The sequence below is a fragment of the Canis lupus genome, chromosome 16 (genome assembly GCF_048164855.1).
Source record: "Canis lupus baileyi chromosome 16, mCanLup2.hap1, whole genome shotgun sequence".
NCBI classification, from domain to species: Eukaryota; Metazoa; Chordata; class Mammalia; order Carnivora; family Canidae; genus Canis; species Canis lupus.
The window spans coordinates 27491523-27513123 of NC_132853.1; the positions used below are offsets into that span (position 1 = coordinate 27491523).

Consider the following 21601-nt stretch of genomic DNA (forward strand, 5'->3'; position numbering starts at 1 on the left):
ATTTGATGCACAGAAGTTTTAAATTTTGATGTAGTTCAATTTGTCTGGTTTTGGCTTCATAGCCAGGAAATCCTTATCTAATTAAGATTTTTTTTATTCATATGAGACATAGAAAGAGAGGCAGAGACACGGGCAGAGGGAGGAGAAGCAGGATCCCGATGCAAGGAGCCCGATGCGGGACTCAATCCCAAGAATCTGGGATCACACCCTGAGCCAAAGGCAGACGCTCAACTGCTGAGCCACCCAGGCATCCCCTCCTTATCAAATTTAATGTCCTAAAGTTTCTGTTTTCTTTTAAAAGCTTTATAGTTTTAGGACTTACATTTAGATCTTTGATCCATTTTGAGTTAATTTTGTACATGAACTAGGGACCCAATTTCGTTTGCATGGAGCTATCTATCCAGTGTGATAAGGCAATCAAAAATAACTACTGTGCCTTATTTTCTGAGAGATGTCCTAGCTTTGCCCTTCTTTGCTTTTATTATTTCTCTGCTATTTACTTTTTATTTCACTTTTAGCACTTTATTCATAATTTGAGACCTGTCTTTAAAGGTGCTTGTGTATTCATTTACAAGAGTTTAGAGTGACCTGACTGCATTTAATTCTCAGAGTTTTTAATGTAAGGCCTCCTTGTACTCCCATCGGTAATCCATTGAGCAGCCCATTCCATTTTCAGCTATTGTATTTGGTTTGGGAGGCTTTTCGGTGGCTAACTGCCATTTTGTGGTTTTCCTGTTATCTGGTTCATTAAATGCACCGTAGCATTAAGAAAGGAGAGGTCCTTTCTCCCATGCAGATGTTTATATCATACTAGTCTTAATGATTGTAATTGATGTATCTTTATCTGCTTGTATTTTGGGAATTGTAGAGATAATCTGTCATCTGGTTTGTTATAAATGTTCTTGGTGAGCTTTTGGGTTTTCTGTCCAATTACTTTTGTTTTTGTGTTTTCTGTTTGGATTTAGAGAGTTATGTAAACTATGTTGCCATTGCTGCAATATTTTTTAAATCCTCTGCCTTATGAAAAATCTTAAAGCTAGTTTTTTGTTGTTGGAGCTGGCATGTACATAAGATAGTAAAACATTTTCCTTAAAATTATGATCAATAAAAAAGAAATTTCTAATATGAGCTGATAAAGATAAGGAGTAAAAATGTTTATTCCTTTTTCTTTATTCCAGGGGAATTGTTCTAGTAATATAATTTAGAAGAAAAAAGTTCAGTCATTAGAACAAGGATATCAATTTTTTATTATTTATTTATTTATTTATTTATTTATTTATTTATTTATTTATTAGTAGGCTCCACACCCAGCATGGACTTGAACTTACAAATCTGAACTTCAGATGCTGAACTAACTGAGCCACCCAGGCACCCCAAATTATAACAACTTTTTTTTTACTGATTTTTAAAATGAGCATAATTTGTGATATAAATTATATTCCATAAAATTTACTAATTTTAGCAAGTTTTGACAAACAGTCATATGATGATTACCACAGTCAGGTTTTTATTACTCCCAAATGTTATCTGATTTGTCTTTTAAACTAATCCCTTCTTTCTCTCTTCCTAGCCCCTCTGTCAGTATAGTTTTGCTTTTCCAGAACATATAATGGGGTCATTGTGTGCAGTGTGTAATTTTTTATGTCATTTGATGATTCATTTATTTTTTAGTATTGAAGAATTACCTTGTCTAACCCTGAAAGCTTCCTCAAGACTTTTTGGAGCAAAGTAGCCTAGAAATGAAGGGGTTAATAAGTCATATCCCAAGAGATACTGGAGATAAATAATAAGAATCCTTTCCTCAGTCCTTACAGTCTGGTTGGTGAAACAAATGTTTATATATGTAGTTACAATGATGATAGTCATTAAAAAAGGTAGAAGTGGGCAAAGTACTGGAGAAACAGAGAAGGGAGTTAGTGTCTTTCTAAACATCTCTGTAATATAAATTTACACAGCTTAATCTTCATACAGACTTTTTATATGGAATCCTAACATAGAGACGTTATGTAGAAATTAGATTACTTTCAACATCAAGTGTTACCTTTTTTCTGTTTTACTCATTTTTTATCTTAAATATTGTTTTTTGTCTCCTACCTCGTAGGGGTTTTTTTTTCCGTATTTTTCTTTGGTGTTTCACTTTTCTTGGAGGCTGTATTGAAGAGTTTTGTATATGTTAGAACTCTTTTTTTTTTTTTTAAGATTTTATTTATTTATTCATGAGAGACACACAGAGAGAGAGGCAGAGACACAGGCAGAGGGAGAAGCAGGCTCCATGCAGGGAGCCTGATGTGGGACTTGATCCTGGGTCTCCAGGCTCAGGCCCTGGGCTGAAGGTGGCGCTAAACTGCTGAGCCACCAGGGCTGCCCGTATGTTAGAACTCTTAACTCTTATCATAGTTGTTGACAGTTTCCTTTGAAATGCCCTAATATTTTTGTGGGTTTTTTAATGTTGAAAATATTTAAATTGTTATAGACTCAAATCTGTTTTGTTTTTTTATTATCTCTGTCACTGCTTTTAAGCTTAGAAGTATTTCCCAGTCCAAATATGAGATATTAATCTGTGTTTGTTTCATTGTGGCTTAGTTTTTTACGTTTAAGTTGATCTAGAATTTGTATCTGTGTAACATCTCTCTCTTTTTTTATTTATTGAAGTATAGTTGACTCTTTCCTTTTTTTAAGGATGGAAATGGAGTTGTTCGTGGTTACTACTTGTCTGTGTTTCTGGAACTGTCAGCTGGCTTACCTGAAACTTCCAAGTAAGACATGTAATAAATAACAGTCTTAAGTGTGTCTTTACATACATTCCTCTTAGGATTTTTTATTAACTATTGTTAATTATTGTATGTCTGTTAAGATGTGTACTGATATTGAACCCCTGGCAGTTCTCAAACTCTATGCCTTTAAGGACTCTTGATACTCTTAAATTTTAATGTAAACCCCAAAGAGGGGTGTGTGTGTGTGTGTGTGTGTGCGCGCGCGCGCGTGCATGTGTGCATGTTTTAACAGATTCTATCTGTTGATATTTTCTGAGTTAGAGATTCAAACTGAGAAAACTTAAAAATTTTTTTGACTTTAAAAAATTTTATATGTTCACTTAAAAATAATAACCTATTGCATACTAACATAAATAACATTCTTGTGAAAGATACCTATTTTTCTAAAGCAAAATAATACTTGGCAAGAAAATGTATGGCATTAAGAAAGACAACTGGATCCTCACATTGGCTTCTATTCATTTTTGTTGCAATAAGTTATTTTGGTTGCAGCAAATGTTTAAAATCTAGCCTCACAGATTTTGAATATCATGGGTAGTTAGTTGGGAAAAGCGGTTTTTTGATGAGGTACAATTCATATACTATAATATTAACCTTACAAATAAGTGCATAGAGCAGCCCTGGTGGCGCAGCAGTTTAGCGCCACCTGCAGCCAAGGGCGTGATCCTGGAGACCCTGGATCGGGTCCCACGTCGGGCTCTCTGCGTGGAGCCTGCTTCTCCCTCTGCCTGTGTCTCTGTCCCTCTCTCTCTCTCTCTCTCTCTCTGCATCTCTATGAATAAATAAATAAAATCTTTAAAGAAAAAAAACAAAAAAGTGCATAATTCAGTAGATTTTAGTATATCCAGTGAGTGCTATAACTAACACTGATACTTAATTTCAGAACATTTTCATCACTCCATGAAGAGACCCATTAGCCGTCACATCCCATTTCCCCTTCTCCCCAGTTCTTGGAAACCTTTATAATCTACTTTTTGCTAAAGGAACATTTAGAAAAGCAGTTTTAGATAATTGTGAATTATTTTTGATATTACACAGAAGTTGAACAAATTGTATTCATTAAGTGTAATTTGTAATGTGGAATCTAGAGTCATGTCAGTGAATTTTATTTTACTCTATTGCACTAAAATGTGTTGGTTTGGTATGAGATGTCTGTTTCTAGCTATAATAGAGTGTAATGAAAGATAACCCTTTCTGCTGCAACAACCAAATAAAGAAGAAAAGCAACATTTTCTAGATAATGGACGTTAGGCAACAAATGAAAGTTACTTAGCGATAAGAAATAGACAAATAAGCTGTGTGATTGCCTCAGCTTACCACCTTGAAAGAGTTTTTATTAGGCCATAACATAGGGAGGGAGAACTGAGGTAGATTCCGACAGATTCCCTGAGTTTGAGGAGGTAGTGCTGAGTGTCCAGGAATACTAGTGCAACTAGAATGTATTGGATAGAATTCCAGAAAGAGATCTGCACAGAGAACTCCAGAGATGTGTGGAGGATTCCCTTAAGTATTCACAGAGTACTGATCAGAGCATATGTGTGAGGAAACTCCCTGAGGTTGGGGAAAGAACCATCTGAAAGATTAAAGGGAGTGGTGCCTGGTGCTCATAAAGGGCAATAACTATGTTGTTCTCACTACTGTAGTGGAGAAACTTATAATTCATGGGGCACTAAGTAAAGTATTCAGGAAATTTTTGCTTCAGTAGTGGAGAACAATTAGTCCTAGACTGAGCAGTGCTCCCAACCCATTAACAGATAAAAGAATAAAAGAAGGACCTGAAAGGATCAGATTGTTTCCAGGCAACGAATCTGCATCCCAGAGCAAAGCTCAAGAAAATTTATAAGGTCAAAATTTATCCTGCATCCATCAAAATCAGATTTACAATACCTTTTCAGTCAAGGATTAATTGACATGTAAAGAGACAGGAAAACATAATAATAATGGGGAGAATAATTATTCAAAATTGAGCAAGAACTATTTTTCTTCATTTGGGTTATTTCTATTGATGTTTTATGAATTAGAAATTAAAGCAAATTAATTTTTATTAGTTCCCTTAAAAATAAACCTTTTAATATATTTTATTCTAAAGCAAAATAATTGATGAGAAAACTTGTATTGTTTTGCTTTTTTTTTTTTTTTTTTTTTTTTATGATAGTCACAGAGAGAGAGAGAGAGGCAGAGACAGGCAGAGGGAGAAGCAGGCTCCATGCACCGGGAGCCCAACGTGGGATTCGATCCCGGCTCTCCAGAATCGCGCCCTGGGCCAAAGGCAGGCGCTAAACCACTGTGCCACCCAGGGATCCCTGTTTTGCATTTTTTGAAGTCTGTAGGTCTTAAAAAAGACAATTATATTCTTAGGAGAAAAACCATTTAAGACAATTTTTATAATTTTTCCATTTTTTCAAAAGTTGAGTAGAGATATGAAAGATGTAAAAGAGGGCAGCCCCAGTGGCTCAGCGGTTTAGCACCGCCTTCAGCCCAGGGCCTAATCCTGGAGACCCAGGATCGAGTTCCACGTCGGGCTCCCTGCATGGAGCCTGCTTCTCCCTCTGCCTGTGTCTCTACCTCTCGCGCTCTCTTTCTCTCTCTCTCTCTCTCTCTGAATAAATAAATAAATCTTAAAAAAAAGAAAGATGTAAAAGATTCAGATTGAACTTCTTGAAAATATCTGAGATAAAAAGAACACTGGGTAACATGAACCATAAATTACGTATTGCAAAAGAAAAGATTAATGAGCTTGAAGGCACAGCAGTAGAAACTGTCCGAAATGAATTTTAAAACAATAGAACATCTTAAAGCAGCTTAATGTGTAGATAATGAAAAGTCCTCAAACAAGGGGATGGGAAGAAAACAATGGTGAAAGTTTCCCAAACTTTTATTCTTTTTTAAGATTTATTTATTCATGAGACACAGAGGCAGGCAGAGGGAGAAGCAAGCTCCCCACGGGGAGCCCGATGTGGGACTCAATCCCAGATCCTGGGATCATGCCTTGAGCCAAAGGCAGACTAACTGCTGAGCCACCCAGGCATCCTAGTTTCCCAAACTTCATGAATACTTGAACATGCTCAGGAAGCTCAGTCAACTACAAGTACATGAAACATGAAGAAAACACCAAAGCACATCATATTCAAACTGCTCAAAACCAAAGATAAACAAAGAATCTTAAACTGATAGTGAAAAAAATATATAGAGGTACAAAGATAAGGATGAAATTCGATTTGTCACTGGAAAGAATACAAGTGAAATGATAGAGCAACATCTTGAAAGAGTTAAAGGAAAAATCTCAACCTAGAATTCTGTATTCAGCAAAAATATCTTTTTAAAAATAAAGGTGAAATAAAGGCATTTTCATGCCTAGACTATATGAAATATTTTTTGTATATATTTTTTATTCATGAGCGACAGAAAGAGAGAGAGGCAGAGACACAGGCAGAGGGAGAAGTAGGCTCCATGCAGGGAGCCCGACGCGGAACTCAATCCCAGGTCTCCAGGATCAGGCCCTGGGCCAAAGGTGGCGCTAAACCGCTGGGCCACCCAGGCTACCCTAGACTATATGAAATATTAAAGCACATGCTTTAGATAGAAGTAAAAATAATACCAGTTGGGACTTCTGAATCTAAACAAAGGAATAAAGACTACCAGAATTGGAAATTGCATGGGTAAATTAAAATATGTCCATTATGAAAATAACTTTAAATGACAATTGGCTGTTTAAACATGGATAACATTGTATTTTGAAATCTATAACATATGTAGAAGTACATAACAGAAGTATAAAGGCCAAAAGAATAGAGAATGGAAATAGAAGTTTCTGACATTCTATGTGAAGTGATACAGTAACAAATCTAGATTCTGATTATTTTAAAGATATATACTATTTTTTTTTAAGATTTTATTTATTTATGAGAGAGGCAGAGATACAGGCAGAGGATGAAGCAGGCTCCCCATGGAGAGCCCAGTTCAGGACTTGATCCCAGGTCTCTGAGATCACGACAACCAAAGGCAAATGCTCAACTACTGAGCCACCCAGGTGTCCCAAAGATATATACTGTTGTGCAATAAATTAGCACAAACATGGCAACTTAAAATAATAGACATTGTTTTCCATCATTCTTCTGGAGGCCAGAAATCTAAAACCTATTGTTAGCTCCAAATCAGGTTTTCAGTACTGTTGTAGTAGTTCCAGAGACATGAGGGGAAAATCCATTCCTTGACTTAGTTTCTGGGGTTGCCAGCATTCTTTGGCTTGTGACCATATCACTTCCATTTTTGCATTTGATCACAATGCCTTCTCTCTCTCCCTCTCTCCCTCTCTTTCTCTCTCCCTTCTCCCTCTCTTTCTCCTTTCTTTTTTTTTTTTTTTTTCTCTCTGTCAGGTCTTTCTCTGCTTTCCTTTTAAGATGACACTCATGATTACATATAGAGTCCATATGGATTATCTAGAGTAGTTCCGTTACCTGCAGATCCTTAGCTTAATCACAGCTTCATGCTCCCCTTTTTTTTTTTTTGTTATAAAAGGTAACAACAGCACATTCCAATGATTAGGATGTGACTGTCTTGGGGTGGAGGTTAATATTCAGCCTACCACAACTATAAACTGTAAAGTCACTACTAAAATGCAAAGACATATAACTAATAAAGCAACAAAGAGGATAAAATGGAATTATAAACAAATACTTAAAGAAGACAGAAAAAGTTAATAGGTAATAAAAGAACAGATGGGGCGAATACCAAAATGTATTCATGTAAATGGTCTAAACACCCAGTTAAAAGGTAGAGATTCTCCTATAGGCTAAAAAAGCAAAACTCAAGTTTATGTTACCCACAAGAAACACACTTTAAATATAAAGATATATCGTATTAGTACTAGTCAAACATAGATTAGATTTCAAAGCAAATATTACCAGAGATAAGGAGGTTTATTTCATAGTGATATAAAGTTCAGTTAATGAAGAAGACATATAAAAATTCTTAACATTTACTTATGTAATTATGCCCCAGAAACAGATCTTCAAAATACATGGAGCAAAACCTAATAGAAATACAAGGGGAGGGATCCCTGGGTGGGATAATAAATTTTAAAATAAATTAATATTTAAAATAAAATAAATAAATTTTAAAAAAATTAAAAAAATACAAGGGGAAATAGACAAAAGCTTTTCTCTTATTCAGTATTATAAGTGGGCAGAAAATCATCAGGAATGTGCATGTGAACAGTATCACCCACCCTGTCCTGTTTGACAATTATAGACTGTCCAAACAGTAGCAGAAGTGCACACAGATTATTTATCAAGATAGACCATATTCTGAGATATAAAACGTATCTCTGTAAATTCAAAAGGATTCAACACATTCAAATTATGTTCTCTTGCCATTGTGGAATCAATTTAGATATTAACATATTTTGAAAATCTGAAATATGTGGAAGTTAAGTAAAACATTTCTAAATAACTAGATCAAAGAGGCAATCAACAAGGGATGCCTGGATGGCTTACGGGTTGAGCATCTGCCTTTGGCTCAGGGCATGATCCCAGGGTCCTGGGATTGAGCCCCTCATCAGGCTCCCTGCAGGGAGCCTGCTTCTCCCTCTGCCTGTGTCTCTGCCTCTCTCTGTGTCTCTCATGAATAGATAAATAAACTCTTTTAAAAAAAAAAGAAAAATCATGAGGGATTTTTAAAAGATATTTTGAACTGAATGAAAATGAAAACATTAGAATATGTAGTATGCTGCTAAAGCAATAAGTAGAGGGAAACTTATAGCAATATATGCCAATATACTGTGACCCTTGCACAACATGGATTTGAAGTGCAGGTTCATTTATATGCAGATTTTTTTTATAAATACAGTATATTACTATAAATGTATTTTCTTTTCCTTATGATTTTACCATTTTTTTCTCTATTTATTGTAAGACTATAGTAGTTAACATACCAAATACATGTAAATCAACTTAATGTTATTGGTAAGACCTCTCATCGACGATGGTCTATTACGTTTTCAGGGAATCAGAAGTCATAGTTCACCTACTATTGCTGCATTAAACAGTTTTGACTATGTGGGGAACAGTGTCCCTAACCCCTGTACTGTTCGAGGATCAGCTGTTAAATGAGAAACAGAAAGGTCTCAAATCAGTGATCTACCTTAAAAAATTAAAGAAAAGAGGTGCTTGGGTGCCTCAGTCAGTTAGGTGTCCAACTTGATTTAAGCTCAGGTCATAATTTCAGGGTTGTAAGATCAAGGCTCACTTCGGGCTTGTGCTCTGGGTATGGAGTCTGCTTAAGATTTTCTACCTTCCTCTTAAAAAAAAAAAAAAAACTAGAGAAAACAAGTTAAATGGAAAGTAAGCTGGAAAAAAGAAATAATAAAGAACAAAGCAATGAAATAAAAATTGAAAGAGCAATAGAGAAAATCACTGAAATCAAAACAAAAGGGCAGTCTGGGTGGTTCAGTGGTTTAGCGCTACCTTCAGCCCACGGCATAATCCTGGAGACCTGGGATCGAGTCTCACGACGGGCTCCCTACAGGGAACCTGCTTCTCCCTCTGCATGTGTTTCTGCCCCCACCCCCTGCTTGCTCACTCTCTCTCTGCCTATCATGAATAAATAAATAAAATCTTAAAAAAAAAATCTAAATTTGATGACTAAACTTATATCATTGTAAGACTTATAATAAAGCTACATTACTAACTTAATATAGCATAGTATCAGCATAAGGATAGAAAAATTAATCAGTGGAATATACTTCGAGTCCAGAAATAAACCTACATTCATAAGAGCAGGTTTTTGATAAAGATGCAAAGGCTATGCTCTGGAGGGTGCATAATCTGATGCTTGGATATCTCTATGCAAAAAACATAAACTTGTATCCATACCTCATACTACATACATAAACTAACTGAAAATTGACTACAATCCTAGATTTAAATTCTAAAACAATAAAACTTATAGGAGAACATCTGTGACTTTGGGTTAGGCAATGATATTTTAGTTATAAACCAAAAGCACAATCTATAAAAGAACACATTTATTAGACTTCATGAAAACCATGAAGTTCTCTTCAAATTGCACAGACTTTTAGCCAGAATATATAAGGAACTCTCAAAACTCAACAATAAAAATAAACAAGCTCCCTTCCTCATGTGGTCAAAACATTTGTTATATACCTCACTAAGTAAGATATATTGATAGCAAAATAAGCCTATTTAGGATGATTAATAGCATTAGTCATTAGGGAAATGGAAATTTACAAGCAATCTGATATCAGTATATCCTCTTGCATTTTTTATTAGGGAACTGGAAACATAATATAGATACCTCTATATCCCATTGGAATGGCTAAAATTAAAAGCTCCTACCAAGTTTTGATAAGAATATATACAAATTTGAGTTCTTGTGCATTCCTCCTGGAAATGTAAAATGATAAAAACCACTTTTGTAAAATTTAGTGATTTGTTAACAAGTTAAACATAAGCTTACTATATGACTCAGCTAAACTACTCCTAGACATTTACCCAAGAGAAAAGGAACTATATGTCCATACAAAGACTTTTACACAAATATTCATAGCATCTTTGTTTGTAATAGCCAAATAGAATCAACCTAATTTCATCAACAGGTGAATGAATAAATACATTTTGGTGTGTCCATATAGTGGAATACGACTCAGCAATAAAAACCAATGGACTGTTGATACCTGCAGCAACATGAATGCCTTTTAAATTGATTATTCATGAAAGAATAGACAGAAAAAGAGCCATGTATATGAGTCCACCTAGGTAAAACTCTAGAAAAATGCAGACTAATCTGTAGTAACAATGCAGATATACTACCATTTTCATCAAGAGAGTCTTGAAGTATCAGAAAGCTTTTTTTTTTTTTTTAAGATTTTATTTATTTATTCATAGAGATGCAGAGAGAGAGAGAGGCAGAGACACAGGCAGAGGGAGAAGCAGGCTCCATGCAGAGAGCCCGACGTGGGACTCGATCCGGGGTCTCCAGGATCAAGCCCTGGGCTGCAGGCAGCGCTAAACTGCTGCGCCACCGGGGCTGCCCTATCAGAAAGCTTTTAAGCTCACATAGCACATACAGATTTTCCAGAACTTTATTATTATTATTTTAAAAGATTTTATTTATTCATGAGAGACACAGAGAAGCAGAGACAGGCAGAGGGAAAAGCAGACTCCCTGCAGGGAGCCTGATGTGGTAGTCAATCTGAGGACTCCGAGATCCTGAGCCAAAGGCAGATGCTTCTACCACCTGAACCACCCTGGCATCCCTTACTTACTTACTTACTTACTTATTTTTTATTTGAATCCTTGTGTTTTGTCATTGGCAACCAATCCTGGCAATTTTTTCCTTAGTTGACTTGGTTCAGAAAATGTCTGCCGGGTATCTACAACTGATTAATCATTGTTTGTTGTTTTTTCATTTGATGTTTGACCGAAAAATGTGGCTAATGAACTTGCAACTCAGTTAAAGTTATTTTTCCAAGACAACTATTGTACATCACTTTGCAGCACAAGTACATTATGTATGTGTTTCCCATATTGTGTTAACAAGAGTTAAGGTTTAATAACAGTTAACAATTTTACTACTTCATCAGAGTTCCTAAGAGATACTGGTATTTTTTTTTCCCTGTCTGAAAGTGTGTGGCACCAAGTAATATAATGACTACTGGTATATTTTTAACTACCATTCTTCTGTACCATTAGTGCATGTGTCCACTTGAAAGAGGCAAACAATATTATGATAATAGTTTTGACATTTTGGATCCCTAAAAGAATCATATGGGGACTGACCCCCAGGGACACACAGACTATACTTTAACAAGGACGACACAGACTGACCTTAATGCAGAATATTCTTGTTACTACTGGTGAGTTAAACTATGAATAATGTTAGTAATATGGAAAGGATTCTGGTCTTTGAATTGTAAGTATGTTTTAGTTACAGCTCAGCTCCAAATGTCCTGTGTGATCTGAAACCATGGACTCACCTGTATTGTTACTAGAACAGCTAACTCCTAAATATATACTTTGCGCCAAGCACTGTGCTTTACATAACCCATTTGCTTTACTACCATCTTATGAACTGTAGGTTATATTATTAGTCCTATTTCGCAGTTGGTAATACAGTGATGGCTTAGGTAAATTATTCACTCAAGATCAGCATTGTTTAACAGCAATCTGTTTTAAAACAGACTTTTATTCGGGGGGGGGGGTTGTCTCTGGTTTGTTCTTAACTACCAGGTTCTGTTTGATTCTCTGAAATCAGCCATTTTGGTTGGAACGTGGTTAATTGTGGGCAGAATCATAAGCAGCTCATACCATGAAATCTTGGGCCTCTCTTTGTCTCTTGAGTAAGGTATTTCTTGATCTACCTCTGTTTCTTGACTTGAGAAGTTTCTCCTTTTTCTCTCACTGATAGGTAGATTTTGTGACATTTCTATTGCCTGTGGTACTGATTTCATCTCTGTGCTTTTATTGTTGACCATATACACTTAAGGAATTTAAAGTTCACATTATGTTACAAACAGCATAATGTTATCAGTGAAAATGAAATATTACTCTGGATACTAAGGTTGAAAAAAGATTAGGATTTCTATAGCTGTTAGAGATTATCTAAATACTTCAGTGAGACCTTTCTATTCTGATAAAATGATATCTTATTACCTGTTGATTCTCTTAACACTTCAGTAAGCCTAGACAAGTGTTTTGAATACTTATCATTAATATTAAAATATCATTCAATTATGGAATTCAGAGTTGAACAGTAGTTTAACTGCCAAAATACAGACTAAGATCTTAAATCATTGTATCATTATCTAGTAGATTTTAGTATCACCTGGGACACTGCAGAGATACTTTCATAATTTCATTATGTTTAAGAATCTCTCTACAGATGTGTGTTAAACATACACAAGTATAGGCTTTTGGAGAGATTTGCATATGAATGACATCCTGGAATTGACTTTTAATATAGTGCCTTGTTTTAGAGAAAGGAATTTCTTTGAGTTGCTTAAGAAAAGAGTTGAATTTTCCCTGGGAGAGTAAATGTAGTAATACTAAAATTTTTAAGTTAGCAGCTGTCATACTTATTTGGATCTTCAGTTTGATAGAAGGAAAGAATTTGTTAAAATATTCAAATTTAAGGTTGAGATGCTTTGTAAGTAATTTAACTTGGATTAATTCCCACATTTATTAAAAACACAGATCTGTATCCCATGATTCTAAAAAAGTCATGCTAGTAAAAGAATGATTTTTTTTCAAACATATGGTTTTTCATACAGAGTTTTCACTTTTTTATATTGATTTTAAACTTTAATCTATTTTGATCCTGGATACATTTGACCATCTGCATTAATGTTCCCCTGCCACTCCCAGATTTTCAATATCCTTGATTGTTTCTCTGTGTGTTTCACTAATTTTAAAAATAGAAGTAGAAATTTCATTTTTTTAGAGGTGAAATTCATGTAATACATAGCTAACCATTTTAAAACATAACAGTTCAGGGGCACCTGTGTGGCTCAGTCAATTAAGTGTTCTGCCTTGGGCTCAGGTCATGATCCCAGGGTCCTGGGATCGAACCCTCCATCAGGCTACTTATTCAGTGGAGAGCCTGCTCCCTCTGCCCTCCCTCCAAACCCGCTTGTGTTTTGTGTGTGTGTGTGTGTGTGTGTACACACATATATAAGTATATATGTATATATACATAATATATATACACACACACGTGTATGTCTCAAAATCTTTTTAAAAATAAAATATATAGTTCAGTGGAATTTAGTACATTTTCATTACATGCACAGCCATCACCACCTCTAATTTCAGAATGTTTTCATCACCCCAGAACACACCATACCCATTAAGTAAATGCTCCCTATTCCTTTCTTCCTCTGTTTGTGGATAACTACAACTCTTCTTTTTCTCTGTGTATTTGCCTGTTCTAGATTTTTCATATAAAAGATCCTTAATGGGACTTTTATGTTTGGCTTCTATACTTTTGTGTTTGGTGTTTTCAAGGTTCTCCCATGTTGAAGCATATCAGAACTTCATTCCTTTATATGACTAAATATTATCCCATTTTATTTATTTATCCCATTTTATTTACACACACACACACACACACACACACACTTCAATATGTTTACCCATTCATCTGTAGATGGACATTTATTTGGGTTGTATCCAACTTTTGGTTATTATGAATAATCCTGTTGAGATATTCGTGTACAGGTTTCATATGGGACATAATATTGTTACTTTTGAATAGATACCTATTTGTGGAATTGCTGAGGTAAATGGTAATTCTGTGTTTATAATATTTTTGGGGAATTGCCAAGCTCTTCCATAGTGGCTGCACGAGAGTTCATATATCTTCACATCCTCATCAACTCTTAATAATTTTCCATTTTTTAAAAGATTTATTTATTTATTTATGAGAGGCACAGAGAGAGAGAGGCAGAGACATAGGCAGAGGGAGAAGCAGGCTCCCTGTAGGGAGCCCCATGTGGGACTTGATCCTGGATCCTGGGATCACACCCTCAGCCAAAGGCAGATATGCCCAACTGCGAGCCACCCAAGCGTCCCAAATAATTTTCCATTTTTAATTATGTTTTAGAGACATCCCAGTGAGTATGAAGTACTATCTCATTGTGATTTTGATTTGCATTTCCTTAATGACCAGTGAAGTTGAACATCTTTTCATGTGCTTGTTGACCATTATGTATGTCTGGAGAAATGTCTATTCAAGTCCATTGCCTATTTTTATTTTTTTAAAGATTTTATTTATTTATTTATTTGAAAGAGCGAGTGAGCACATGCCATAAGTGGGACGGAGGGACAGAGAGAAGCAGACTATCCTGAGACCCCTGGGATCATGACCCAGCTTGAAGGCAGACACTGAACCAACTGAGCCACCCAGGCGCCCCTCCACCTTGCCTATTATTAAATGGGGTGCTTGCTTTTTGTTGTTGAGTTATAGGAATTCTTTATATATTTTGAATGCCCCTTATCAGATTATTTGCATGATTTGACAGCAGTTTCTCCCGTTCTGTAGGTTTGTCCTTTTGTTACATGATTGGTGTGCCCTTGGCCCTTGGCTCTTGGTCCTGCCTTTTCGAAGAATGAAGAGGTAGGCCAGATGAAGAGTGATGGGCAGCAAAGCAAGTTTATTGAGTGATAGTACAAAGTTCCCAGAGAGGAAGGAAACCCAAGAGGGTTGCCATTTTGGCATTCAAATTTAGGGGTTTTTATAAGCTCTTTTGAGGAACACTTTTGAGTGTGGGCCCCTGTAGATTGGCCACTAAGGGGTGCCAGTCAGGGCTTGCATCATGCACCTGTCTACCTATCAGGTTACTGTTCATGTGTAGTGGTTGGGTATTTGGGCTGACATCTGAAGACTAACTGCCTCAACTTGTGATGGAGACCAGTGTTTTATGGTTAATTGTTTTTGTTTCAGGATGTTTTGCAAAAATCACTTCTACAGAGGCTGCAAGACAGGATTCTATTATGGCCTTGTCTAAGCCATAAAACAGGATGCTAGTGCGGTTTTCTCTTAGCAGTCCTGGCTTCCTGTTTTTGTTTGTTTGTTTGTTTTGGTTTTTGAGGACCCTAGCCCTGACTACCTAAGTGTCCAATTGATCTCTAACACTTCTGCTTTCTTGATGATGTCTTTTGATGTACAACATTTTAAATTTTGTGAAGTTCAAGTTAACTGTTTTTCCTTTTGTTGCTCATACTTTTAAAATCAAATCTAAGAATGTATTGCTAAATTTAGTCGATTCATGAAGATTTATCCCTGTGTTTTCTTTTAAGAGTTTTATAGTTTTAAGCCCTTATATTTAGGTCATTGCTCCATTTTGAGTTAATTTTTATATATGGAATTAGTTAAAGGTCCAGCTTCACTCTTTTGCAGGTATCTATTCACTTTTCTCAGCACCATTTTTGTTGAAGAGACTTTGTCTTCCCCATTGAATGATCTTGGGACCCTTGTTAGAAAAATGTGCATGGATATTTGGGTTTATTTCTGGACATTTAATGGTATCTTTTATACTATACAGCTTGGCTTCATTACTTAAAATCGAAGTGGACAAAATATCACAGCTTACATATTGATTAGTTCTTTGTACCACCAATATTCATAATGTATTTTGAATGATACGAATATAAAAACCATTTAACAATTCTTAAATTTTTACATCTGATATTTGTAGGTAAAGAGCTACAATCTTTTCCCCTTGCTTTTGCCAGCAAAAATAGCAGGTTGTAAGCAATTCTGTTTTTCTTTTTAAAATGTATCTCCACCAGGAAGGGAAACTTTATGGCTACTGTTGAGTGTTCCTTCTGGTTATCTTTATTTTTTCACTTTTCTCTCTTTAAAACACAGTATTTTTCTAGTAAAAATGAGTTTGAAGACTTTGGCGTTTAGTATAAGTTATGGAAGTCTGAGTGTATTAGATTTTTTAATGTATACTTATTTTCAGAAAATTTTGTAGGCTTGAATTTCTGAATACACAATTTATTCAAACTTGAATTGGAAAAATACAGTATTTAAAAATTTATTATTTATAATTTAATGGTTATGAACCTCAGTGGAAATGGCAGAATCTTTATATGTGAAGAAATATAAGTAATGAGTATATGGAAAAATATATAGCTTTGCTAAAACAAAAGTAACTTTGAAAGTACTGTTTTATGCAGAATTTGTTTTCTGATGCTATTTTATACCTGCTATATTGGTAAACATTTTTAAGAGGTAAAAAGAACATAGTGCCAATCATGTTGTGGTAGCCCATTCCCAAAACTAGGGCCTTTATAAATGATGCAGTCATTTCTGAAAGAAATGTAACTATACATGCCAGTTTCTTCACAGGTAATAACTTCATGACCTACTTAATGTTTTGATATGTCTGTCTTCTCTTCTTGTTTATTAACTCTGTATTAATAGTTTGCTCTTCAATTTTAGATATGAGTATCGTGTAGAGATGGTTCATCAGTCCTGCAATGATCCTACCAAGAATATCATTCGAGAATTTGCATCTGACTTTGAAGTTGGAGAATGCTGGGGTTATAATAGATTTTTCCGTTTGGATTTACTTGCAAATGAAGGATACTTGAATCGACAAAATGATACAGTGATTTTAAGGTAATAGGAAACATTTTAATATTGTTTTTATCATGAGGGAATAATGTTATCAAAACTTTATTTTAGAGTTCATTTATTTGGGGTGCCTTTATTTTAGAGTTCATTTACTTAGGGCTCGGTTAAGCGTCCAACTCTTGATTTTTGGCTCAGGTCATAATCTCAGGGTCGTGAGATCAAGCTTGCACAACGTGGAGCCTGTTTAGGATTTTCTCCCTCTTCTGCCCCTCCCCCACCACTTGCATATGTGTCCACAATCTTTCAAAAAAAAAAGTTTATTCATTTAACAAAGATGAATATTGAAATTCATACTATGATCTTATGTTTTTAACTGTTTTATTCCAAAAGTCCTGTGTAGTGAGTAATGTAACTTAGAAATGTGTTTGAGGGACGACTGGGTGGCTCAGCAGTTGAGCGTCTGCCTTTGGCTCGGGTCGTGATCCTGGAGTTCCAGGCATCAGGCTCCCGCATGGAGCCTGCTTCTCCCTCTTCCTGTGTCTCTGCCTCTCTCATGAATAAGTAAATCTTAAAAAAAAAAAAATGTTTTGAGATCTAGTTAGCAATTCCCTAAAAAGAAAACTACTACTTCCAATAAATAATGAAACATTTATTTACCTAGGGAACTTTTTGCAACCTCACCATTTGGAAATACAAAAATAGGGACCCCTGGGTGGCTCAATGGTTGAGGGTCTGCCTTTGGCTCAAGGCATGATCCTGGGAGTTCGGGATCGGGTCCTGTGTCGGGCTCCCTGCAGGGAGACTGCTTCTCCCTCTGCCTCTCTATGTCTTTCATGAATAAATAAATAAAATTTTTTTTTAAATTTATAAAAAAAAAAGAAAAATACAAAAATAGTGACAGATCAACTGCTTATTTTGTTCACTTACATTTGGGTGACTGATTTTACAAGCTTAAATTCACAAAATAATTTTCAGTTTCTTCTTGACAATAGCAAATTAAAAGTAAGGGAATAGAGATGAAAATTGATGAAAACTAAGTAATTGGTGTGTTATTTGCAAGAAAGGACAGTGTAAACACTATAAAACCACAGTGGTGGCCTTATTTAATGTTGGGGTATGCTTTACAAGTCAACATTTTGGAGCGTCATTACATGATGTTTTAATTTGATGATGAAAATTAGAACTTGAGTATTAAAAAAGTAGATTCAATTAATGGTTTGAACAGTGTCTAACAGTTTAAGAAGGTTCCATTAAAACAATTTTCAAAGCTATTCTTGGAAGTGATTTGGTAGACTCTTAAATTTCTCTTACTCTGAGCTTTTTGTTCTAGAGGATGCTATGTGATTTGATGTTCTATTAACCTTTACTAGTATGTGTTCTTCATAACGTTCTTGGGAGAATGAAGTAGTGAAAAGGGGTTATTGGATTTTCAGCATAGGAAAAAAGATTACTGTTTTTGTCATCTTTTGGGGAAATTATTTTAACTCCATTTTATAACCTTTCAGGGGTTTTGTATTTTTAAAAATTATTTGCCAAAAGAAATAATTTGTTGTTATTCCACACTTTAGCCATACAGAGGATTGCAAAATTACTCAACCATCAATTTGACCAACCTACAAAAGCCTTTTTCCTCTCCTTATTAGAGTCATAGTAATGTTGAATCTTCTGGTGGTAATCTGTGTGATAGAGTTTCCTTTTTTTAATGTATTGTAGCCCAACTTTTAGTCTTTATTTAAGCCATTCATGTAAACTTTTTCTCAGATTTCTGTTTTGATATTTTGTATCATTTATTCAGCAACATTTACTGAGTCTGTGCCTGGTTAATAATATTAAGAAGAATAAGACATGGATTTTGTTCTTGAAATTCAAGGTGAAATGGACAGATAAAAGCAGTTTATTCTATAAGATAGTGCTATAATAGCAGTATAAAACAGATTGCCGTAGGAATTGTGGGGAGTAGGCTTTGAATTATCTTATTACTCATAATATTTACTTAATGAGAGATTGCTGAAAATGTAAGCCTCAGTTCAAGATTCTGATGGAATTTTATATGTACTCATTAGAAAGTTAGTTAAGGGGCACCTTGGTGTCTCAGTCAGTTAAGTGTCAGATTCTTGATTTCAGCTCAAGTCTCCATCCTAAGATCAGAAGTTCAACCCTTGAGTTGGGCTCCACACTGGGTGTGGAGCCTACTTTAAAAAAAGTTATTTAAAGTTTTTCTATAACTACATATGAATAAGTATGTATTTTATTCTCCTTTTGTTAATTGAGAAACTTAAAGAATTTTACCTGCTGCTTAATGACATACCACCTGATAACATTCAGGATTGAGTATAGTTTATTAGTACTTCAAAGATGATAGTACCCTTTTGAAAGTCTTACCAAGGTATACTGACTGGGCAGTGTCCATTTAGGATAATGATTGAGTGAATAAATCTCTATCCTCTAAAGCATGAGCATGCTGCCTGAAAACCATTACCTGCTGCAGATAACTCTTAGATGGTCAGTGGATTCCTATACTAGCTGTAAAATCCTACGAAAAATGGAATAGTATTTAACATAAGGGTATCAAGACTGGAAGGGTGATTTAAAGGCTCCCAAGTTAGTCTTGCCTCTTGGGACTCTTCCACTCTTTACATATTGCTATAGGTTTTTTTTCACCATAAATAGGTTCAGGTTCACTTATTTGGTATAGTAGAGGTTTTTTGCATTAGTAAGTATTAGCGTTTTAAAAGTATAGTTAACTGAGTAGATTGAGATCCTGTAATTTATCCATTAAAATCCTTTAATATACTTGTTTTTTTTCCTAACCTTACCTGAAATATGCCATATTGTGATATATGGAGTTGGTTTTAAGCAGCTCTCTGGAGGAGTTAGGAATATTGGTTACTTAGAGCATGCAGTTCTTTGGGGACAGTAAAGCAGTCCCAAGTAGTTGACCCTTTAAGGGAATTTTTTACTGAGGAGTAAGAAATACAAGAACATGAGATGAAAAGGAGAAAGAAAAAGGGCAGTGTCTAAAACAAGCTTTGCTTGTTTTTATAAGGTCTGACCTAAGCAAGAAAGGGAAGAGAAGAAAGCATTAGCTTCCGCTTTTCCTGCATTGCATGGTCTTCTTCCCAACTCGTGATCAGCATTGTATTTGATCTAGATTATTATAATAAATATACTTTAGTAGTTTGGGAGCTTAACCTTGATGCATAATGTAATTGCTTTAGAAAAGTATAGTTTGAGTTTAGACAACTGACGTGAAGATAAATTTTCAGAATGTTATGTCATTATAATTTGTAAACTACACATATAAATGGTTAATGCCAGCACCTCTTGAATTCATTTTGAATTTTACCTAGAAATGTAATCAAATAATCTTAAATTATAGAATTTATAGTTACAAATTCAAGGCTTGGTTGATAATATTTTACTATTTGGATCCTGTTTCATGAGCAGCTCTTCTTTTAAGGTTTCAGGTTCGTTCACCAACTTTCTTTCAAAAATGCCGGGACCAGCATTGGTATATTACTCAATTGGAAGCTGCACAAACTAGCTATATCCAACAAATAAATAACCTTAAAGAGGTAAGAAAAAAACATATTTTGGGTTTAGTGTTTCATATTCATAGTTTTACTGGCCTGTTACATTTGCAATTAGATTTTGTATATTGCTCTTTTGTAATTTTATAGAAAAGTCCAATATTCTTATCCTCCATCTACTTAACACCTTTGAGTCTCAAATTTTGCCTCTTAGTTCGTTAGCCACTAGCAACATACGGCTGTGTGAACTTCATTAAAATTAAAAATTTAGTTCTTCATTTGCATTAGCCATATTTCAAGTACTTGTATTGGACATTGCTGATATAGAACATTTTTATTATATAAAACTGTATTGGACAGTGCTGCTCTCATTTGAGGTAAACTTTTTGAGTTTCTCTTAGTGAGTTCTTTTTCTTTTCCGTGCTATCTTGAATTTAAGTATTCAAGCTATAGAGTAGCTATAGAATAATTGAAAATTGCCCATCTTGAATTTTCACTATTGCTGAGTACTCTCAGTATACTAAGTACTAAGCTATAGAATTCTAAGTATTCTAAGCTATAGAATAATTGAAAATTGCCCCATCTTGAATTTTCACTATTTCTGAATTGAGCCGTGGGAAGGATCATTTAAGGAATTTTTATTTTATAGTGGTATAAACTAAATTGTATGAGGAATGTTTCTTTCAGCCAGTGGAAGTTGAGATGGGGTGAAAGGATTGAAGTGCTGAGAATGGTTAATAGATGAGGGAGGAAAGTATGAATGAATACATATGTGGAGAGACTTTCATGTTAAGTGTACTATTTAAAACCACTTGTATTGGGGATCCCTGGGTGGCTTAGCGGTTTAGCGCCTGCCTTTGGCCCAGGGAGTGATCCTGGAGTCCCGGGATCGAGTCCCGCGTTGGGCTCCCGGCATGGAGCCTGCTTCTCCCACTGCCTGTGTCTCTGCCCCTCTCTCTCTCTCTCTCTCTCTCTCTCTCTCTCTCTCGGTCTATCATAAATAAATAAATCTTTAAAAAAAAAAAAAAAACCCACTTGTATTGGGATGCCTGGGTAGCTCAGCGGTTGAGCGCCTGCTTTTGGCTCAGCTTGTGATCCTGGGATCCGGGATCAAGTCCCACATTGGCTCCCTGTGAGGAGCCTGCTTCTCCCTTTGCCTGTGTCTCTGTCTCTCTGTGTGTGTTTCTCATGAATAAA

The 21601-nt window shown here is 35.4% G+C and overlaps 1 protein-coding gene across 17 annotated transcripts in view; it reads left to right on the forward strand.

The window, feature by feature from the left end:
• TRIM37 (tripartite motif containing 37) overlaps positions 1-21601 on the forward strand; it is a 240383-nt gene that overhangs the window by 44362 nt on the left and 174420 nt on the right. For 10 of the 17 annotated variants that reach the window (XM_072779768.1, XM_072779756.1, XM_072779751.1 and 7 more), the window contains 4 exons: positions 2680-2756; positions 14832-14906; positions 16740-16919; positions 20335-20449. In XM_072779768.1, coding sequence (XP_072635869.1) covers positions 2680-2756; positions 14832-14906; positions 16740-16919; positions 20335-20449 — 447 coding nt within the window. The remainder of the gene's footprint in view (positions 1-2679; positions 2757-14831; positions 14907-16739; positions 16920-20334; positions 20450-21601) is intronic. The other 7 variants (XM_072779765.1, XM_072779761.1, XM_072779758.1 and 4 more) reach the window with 1 other exon arrangement.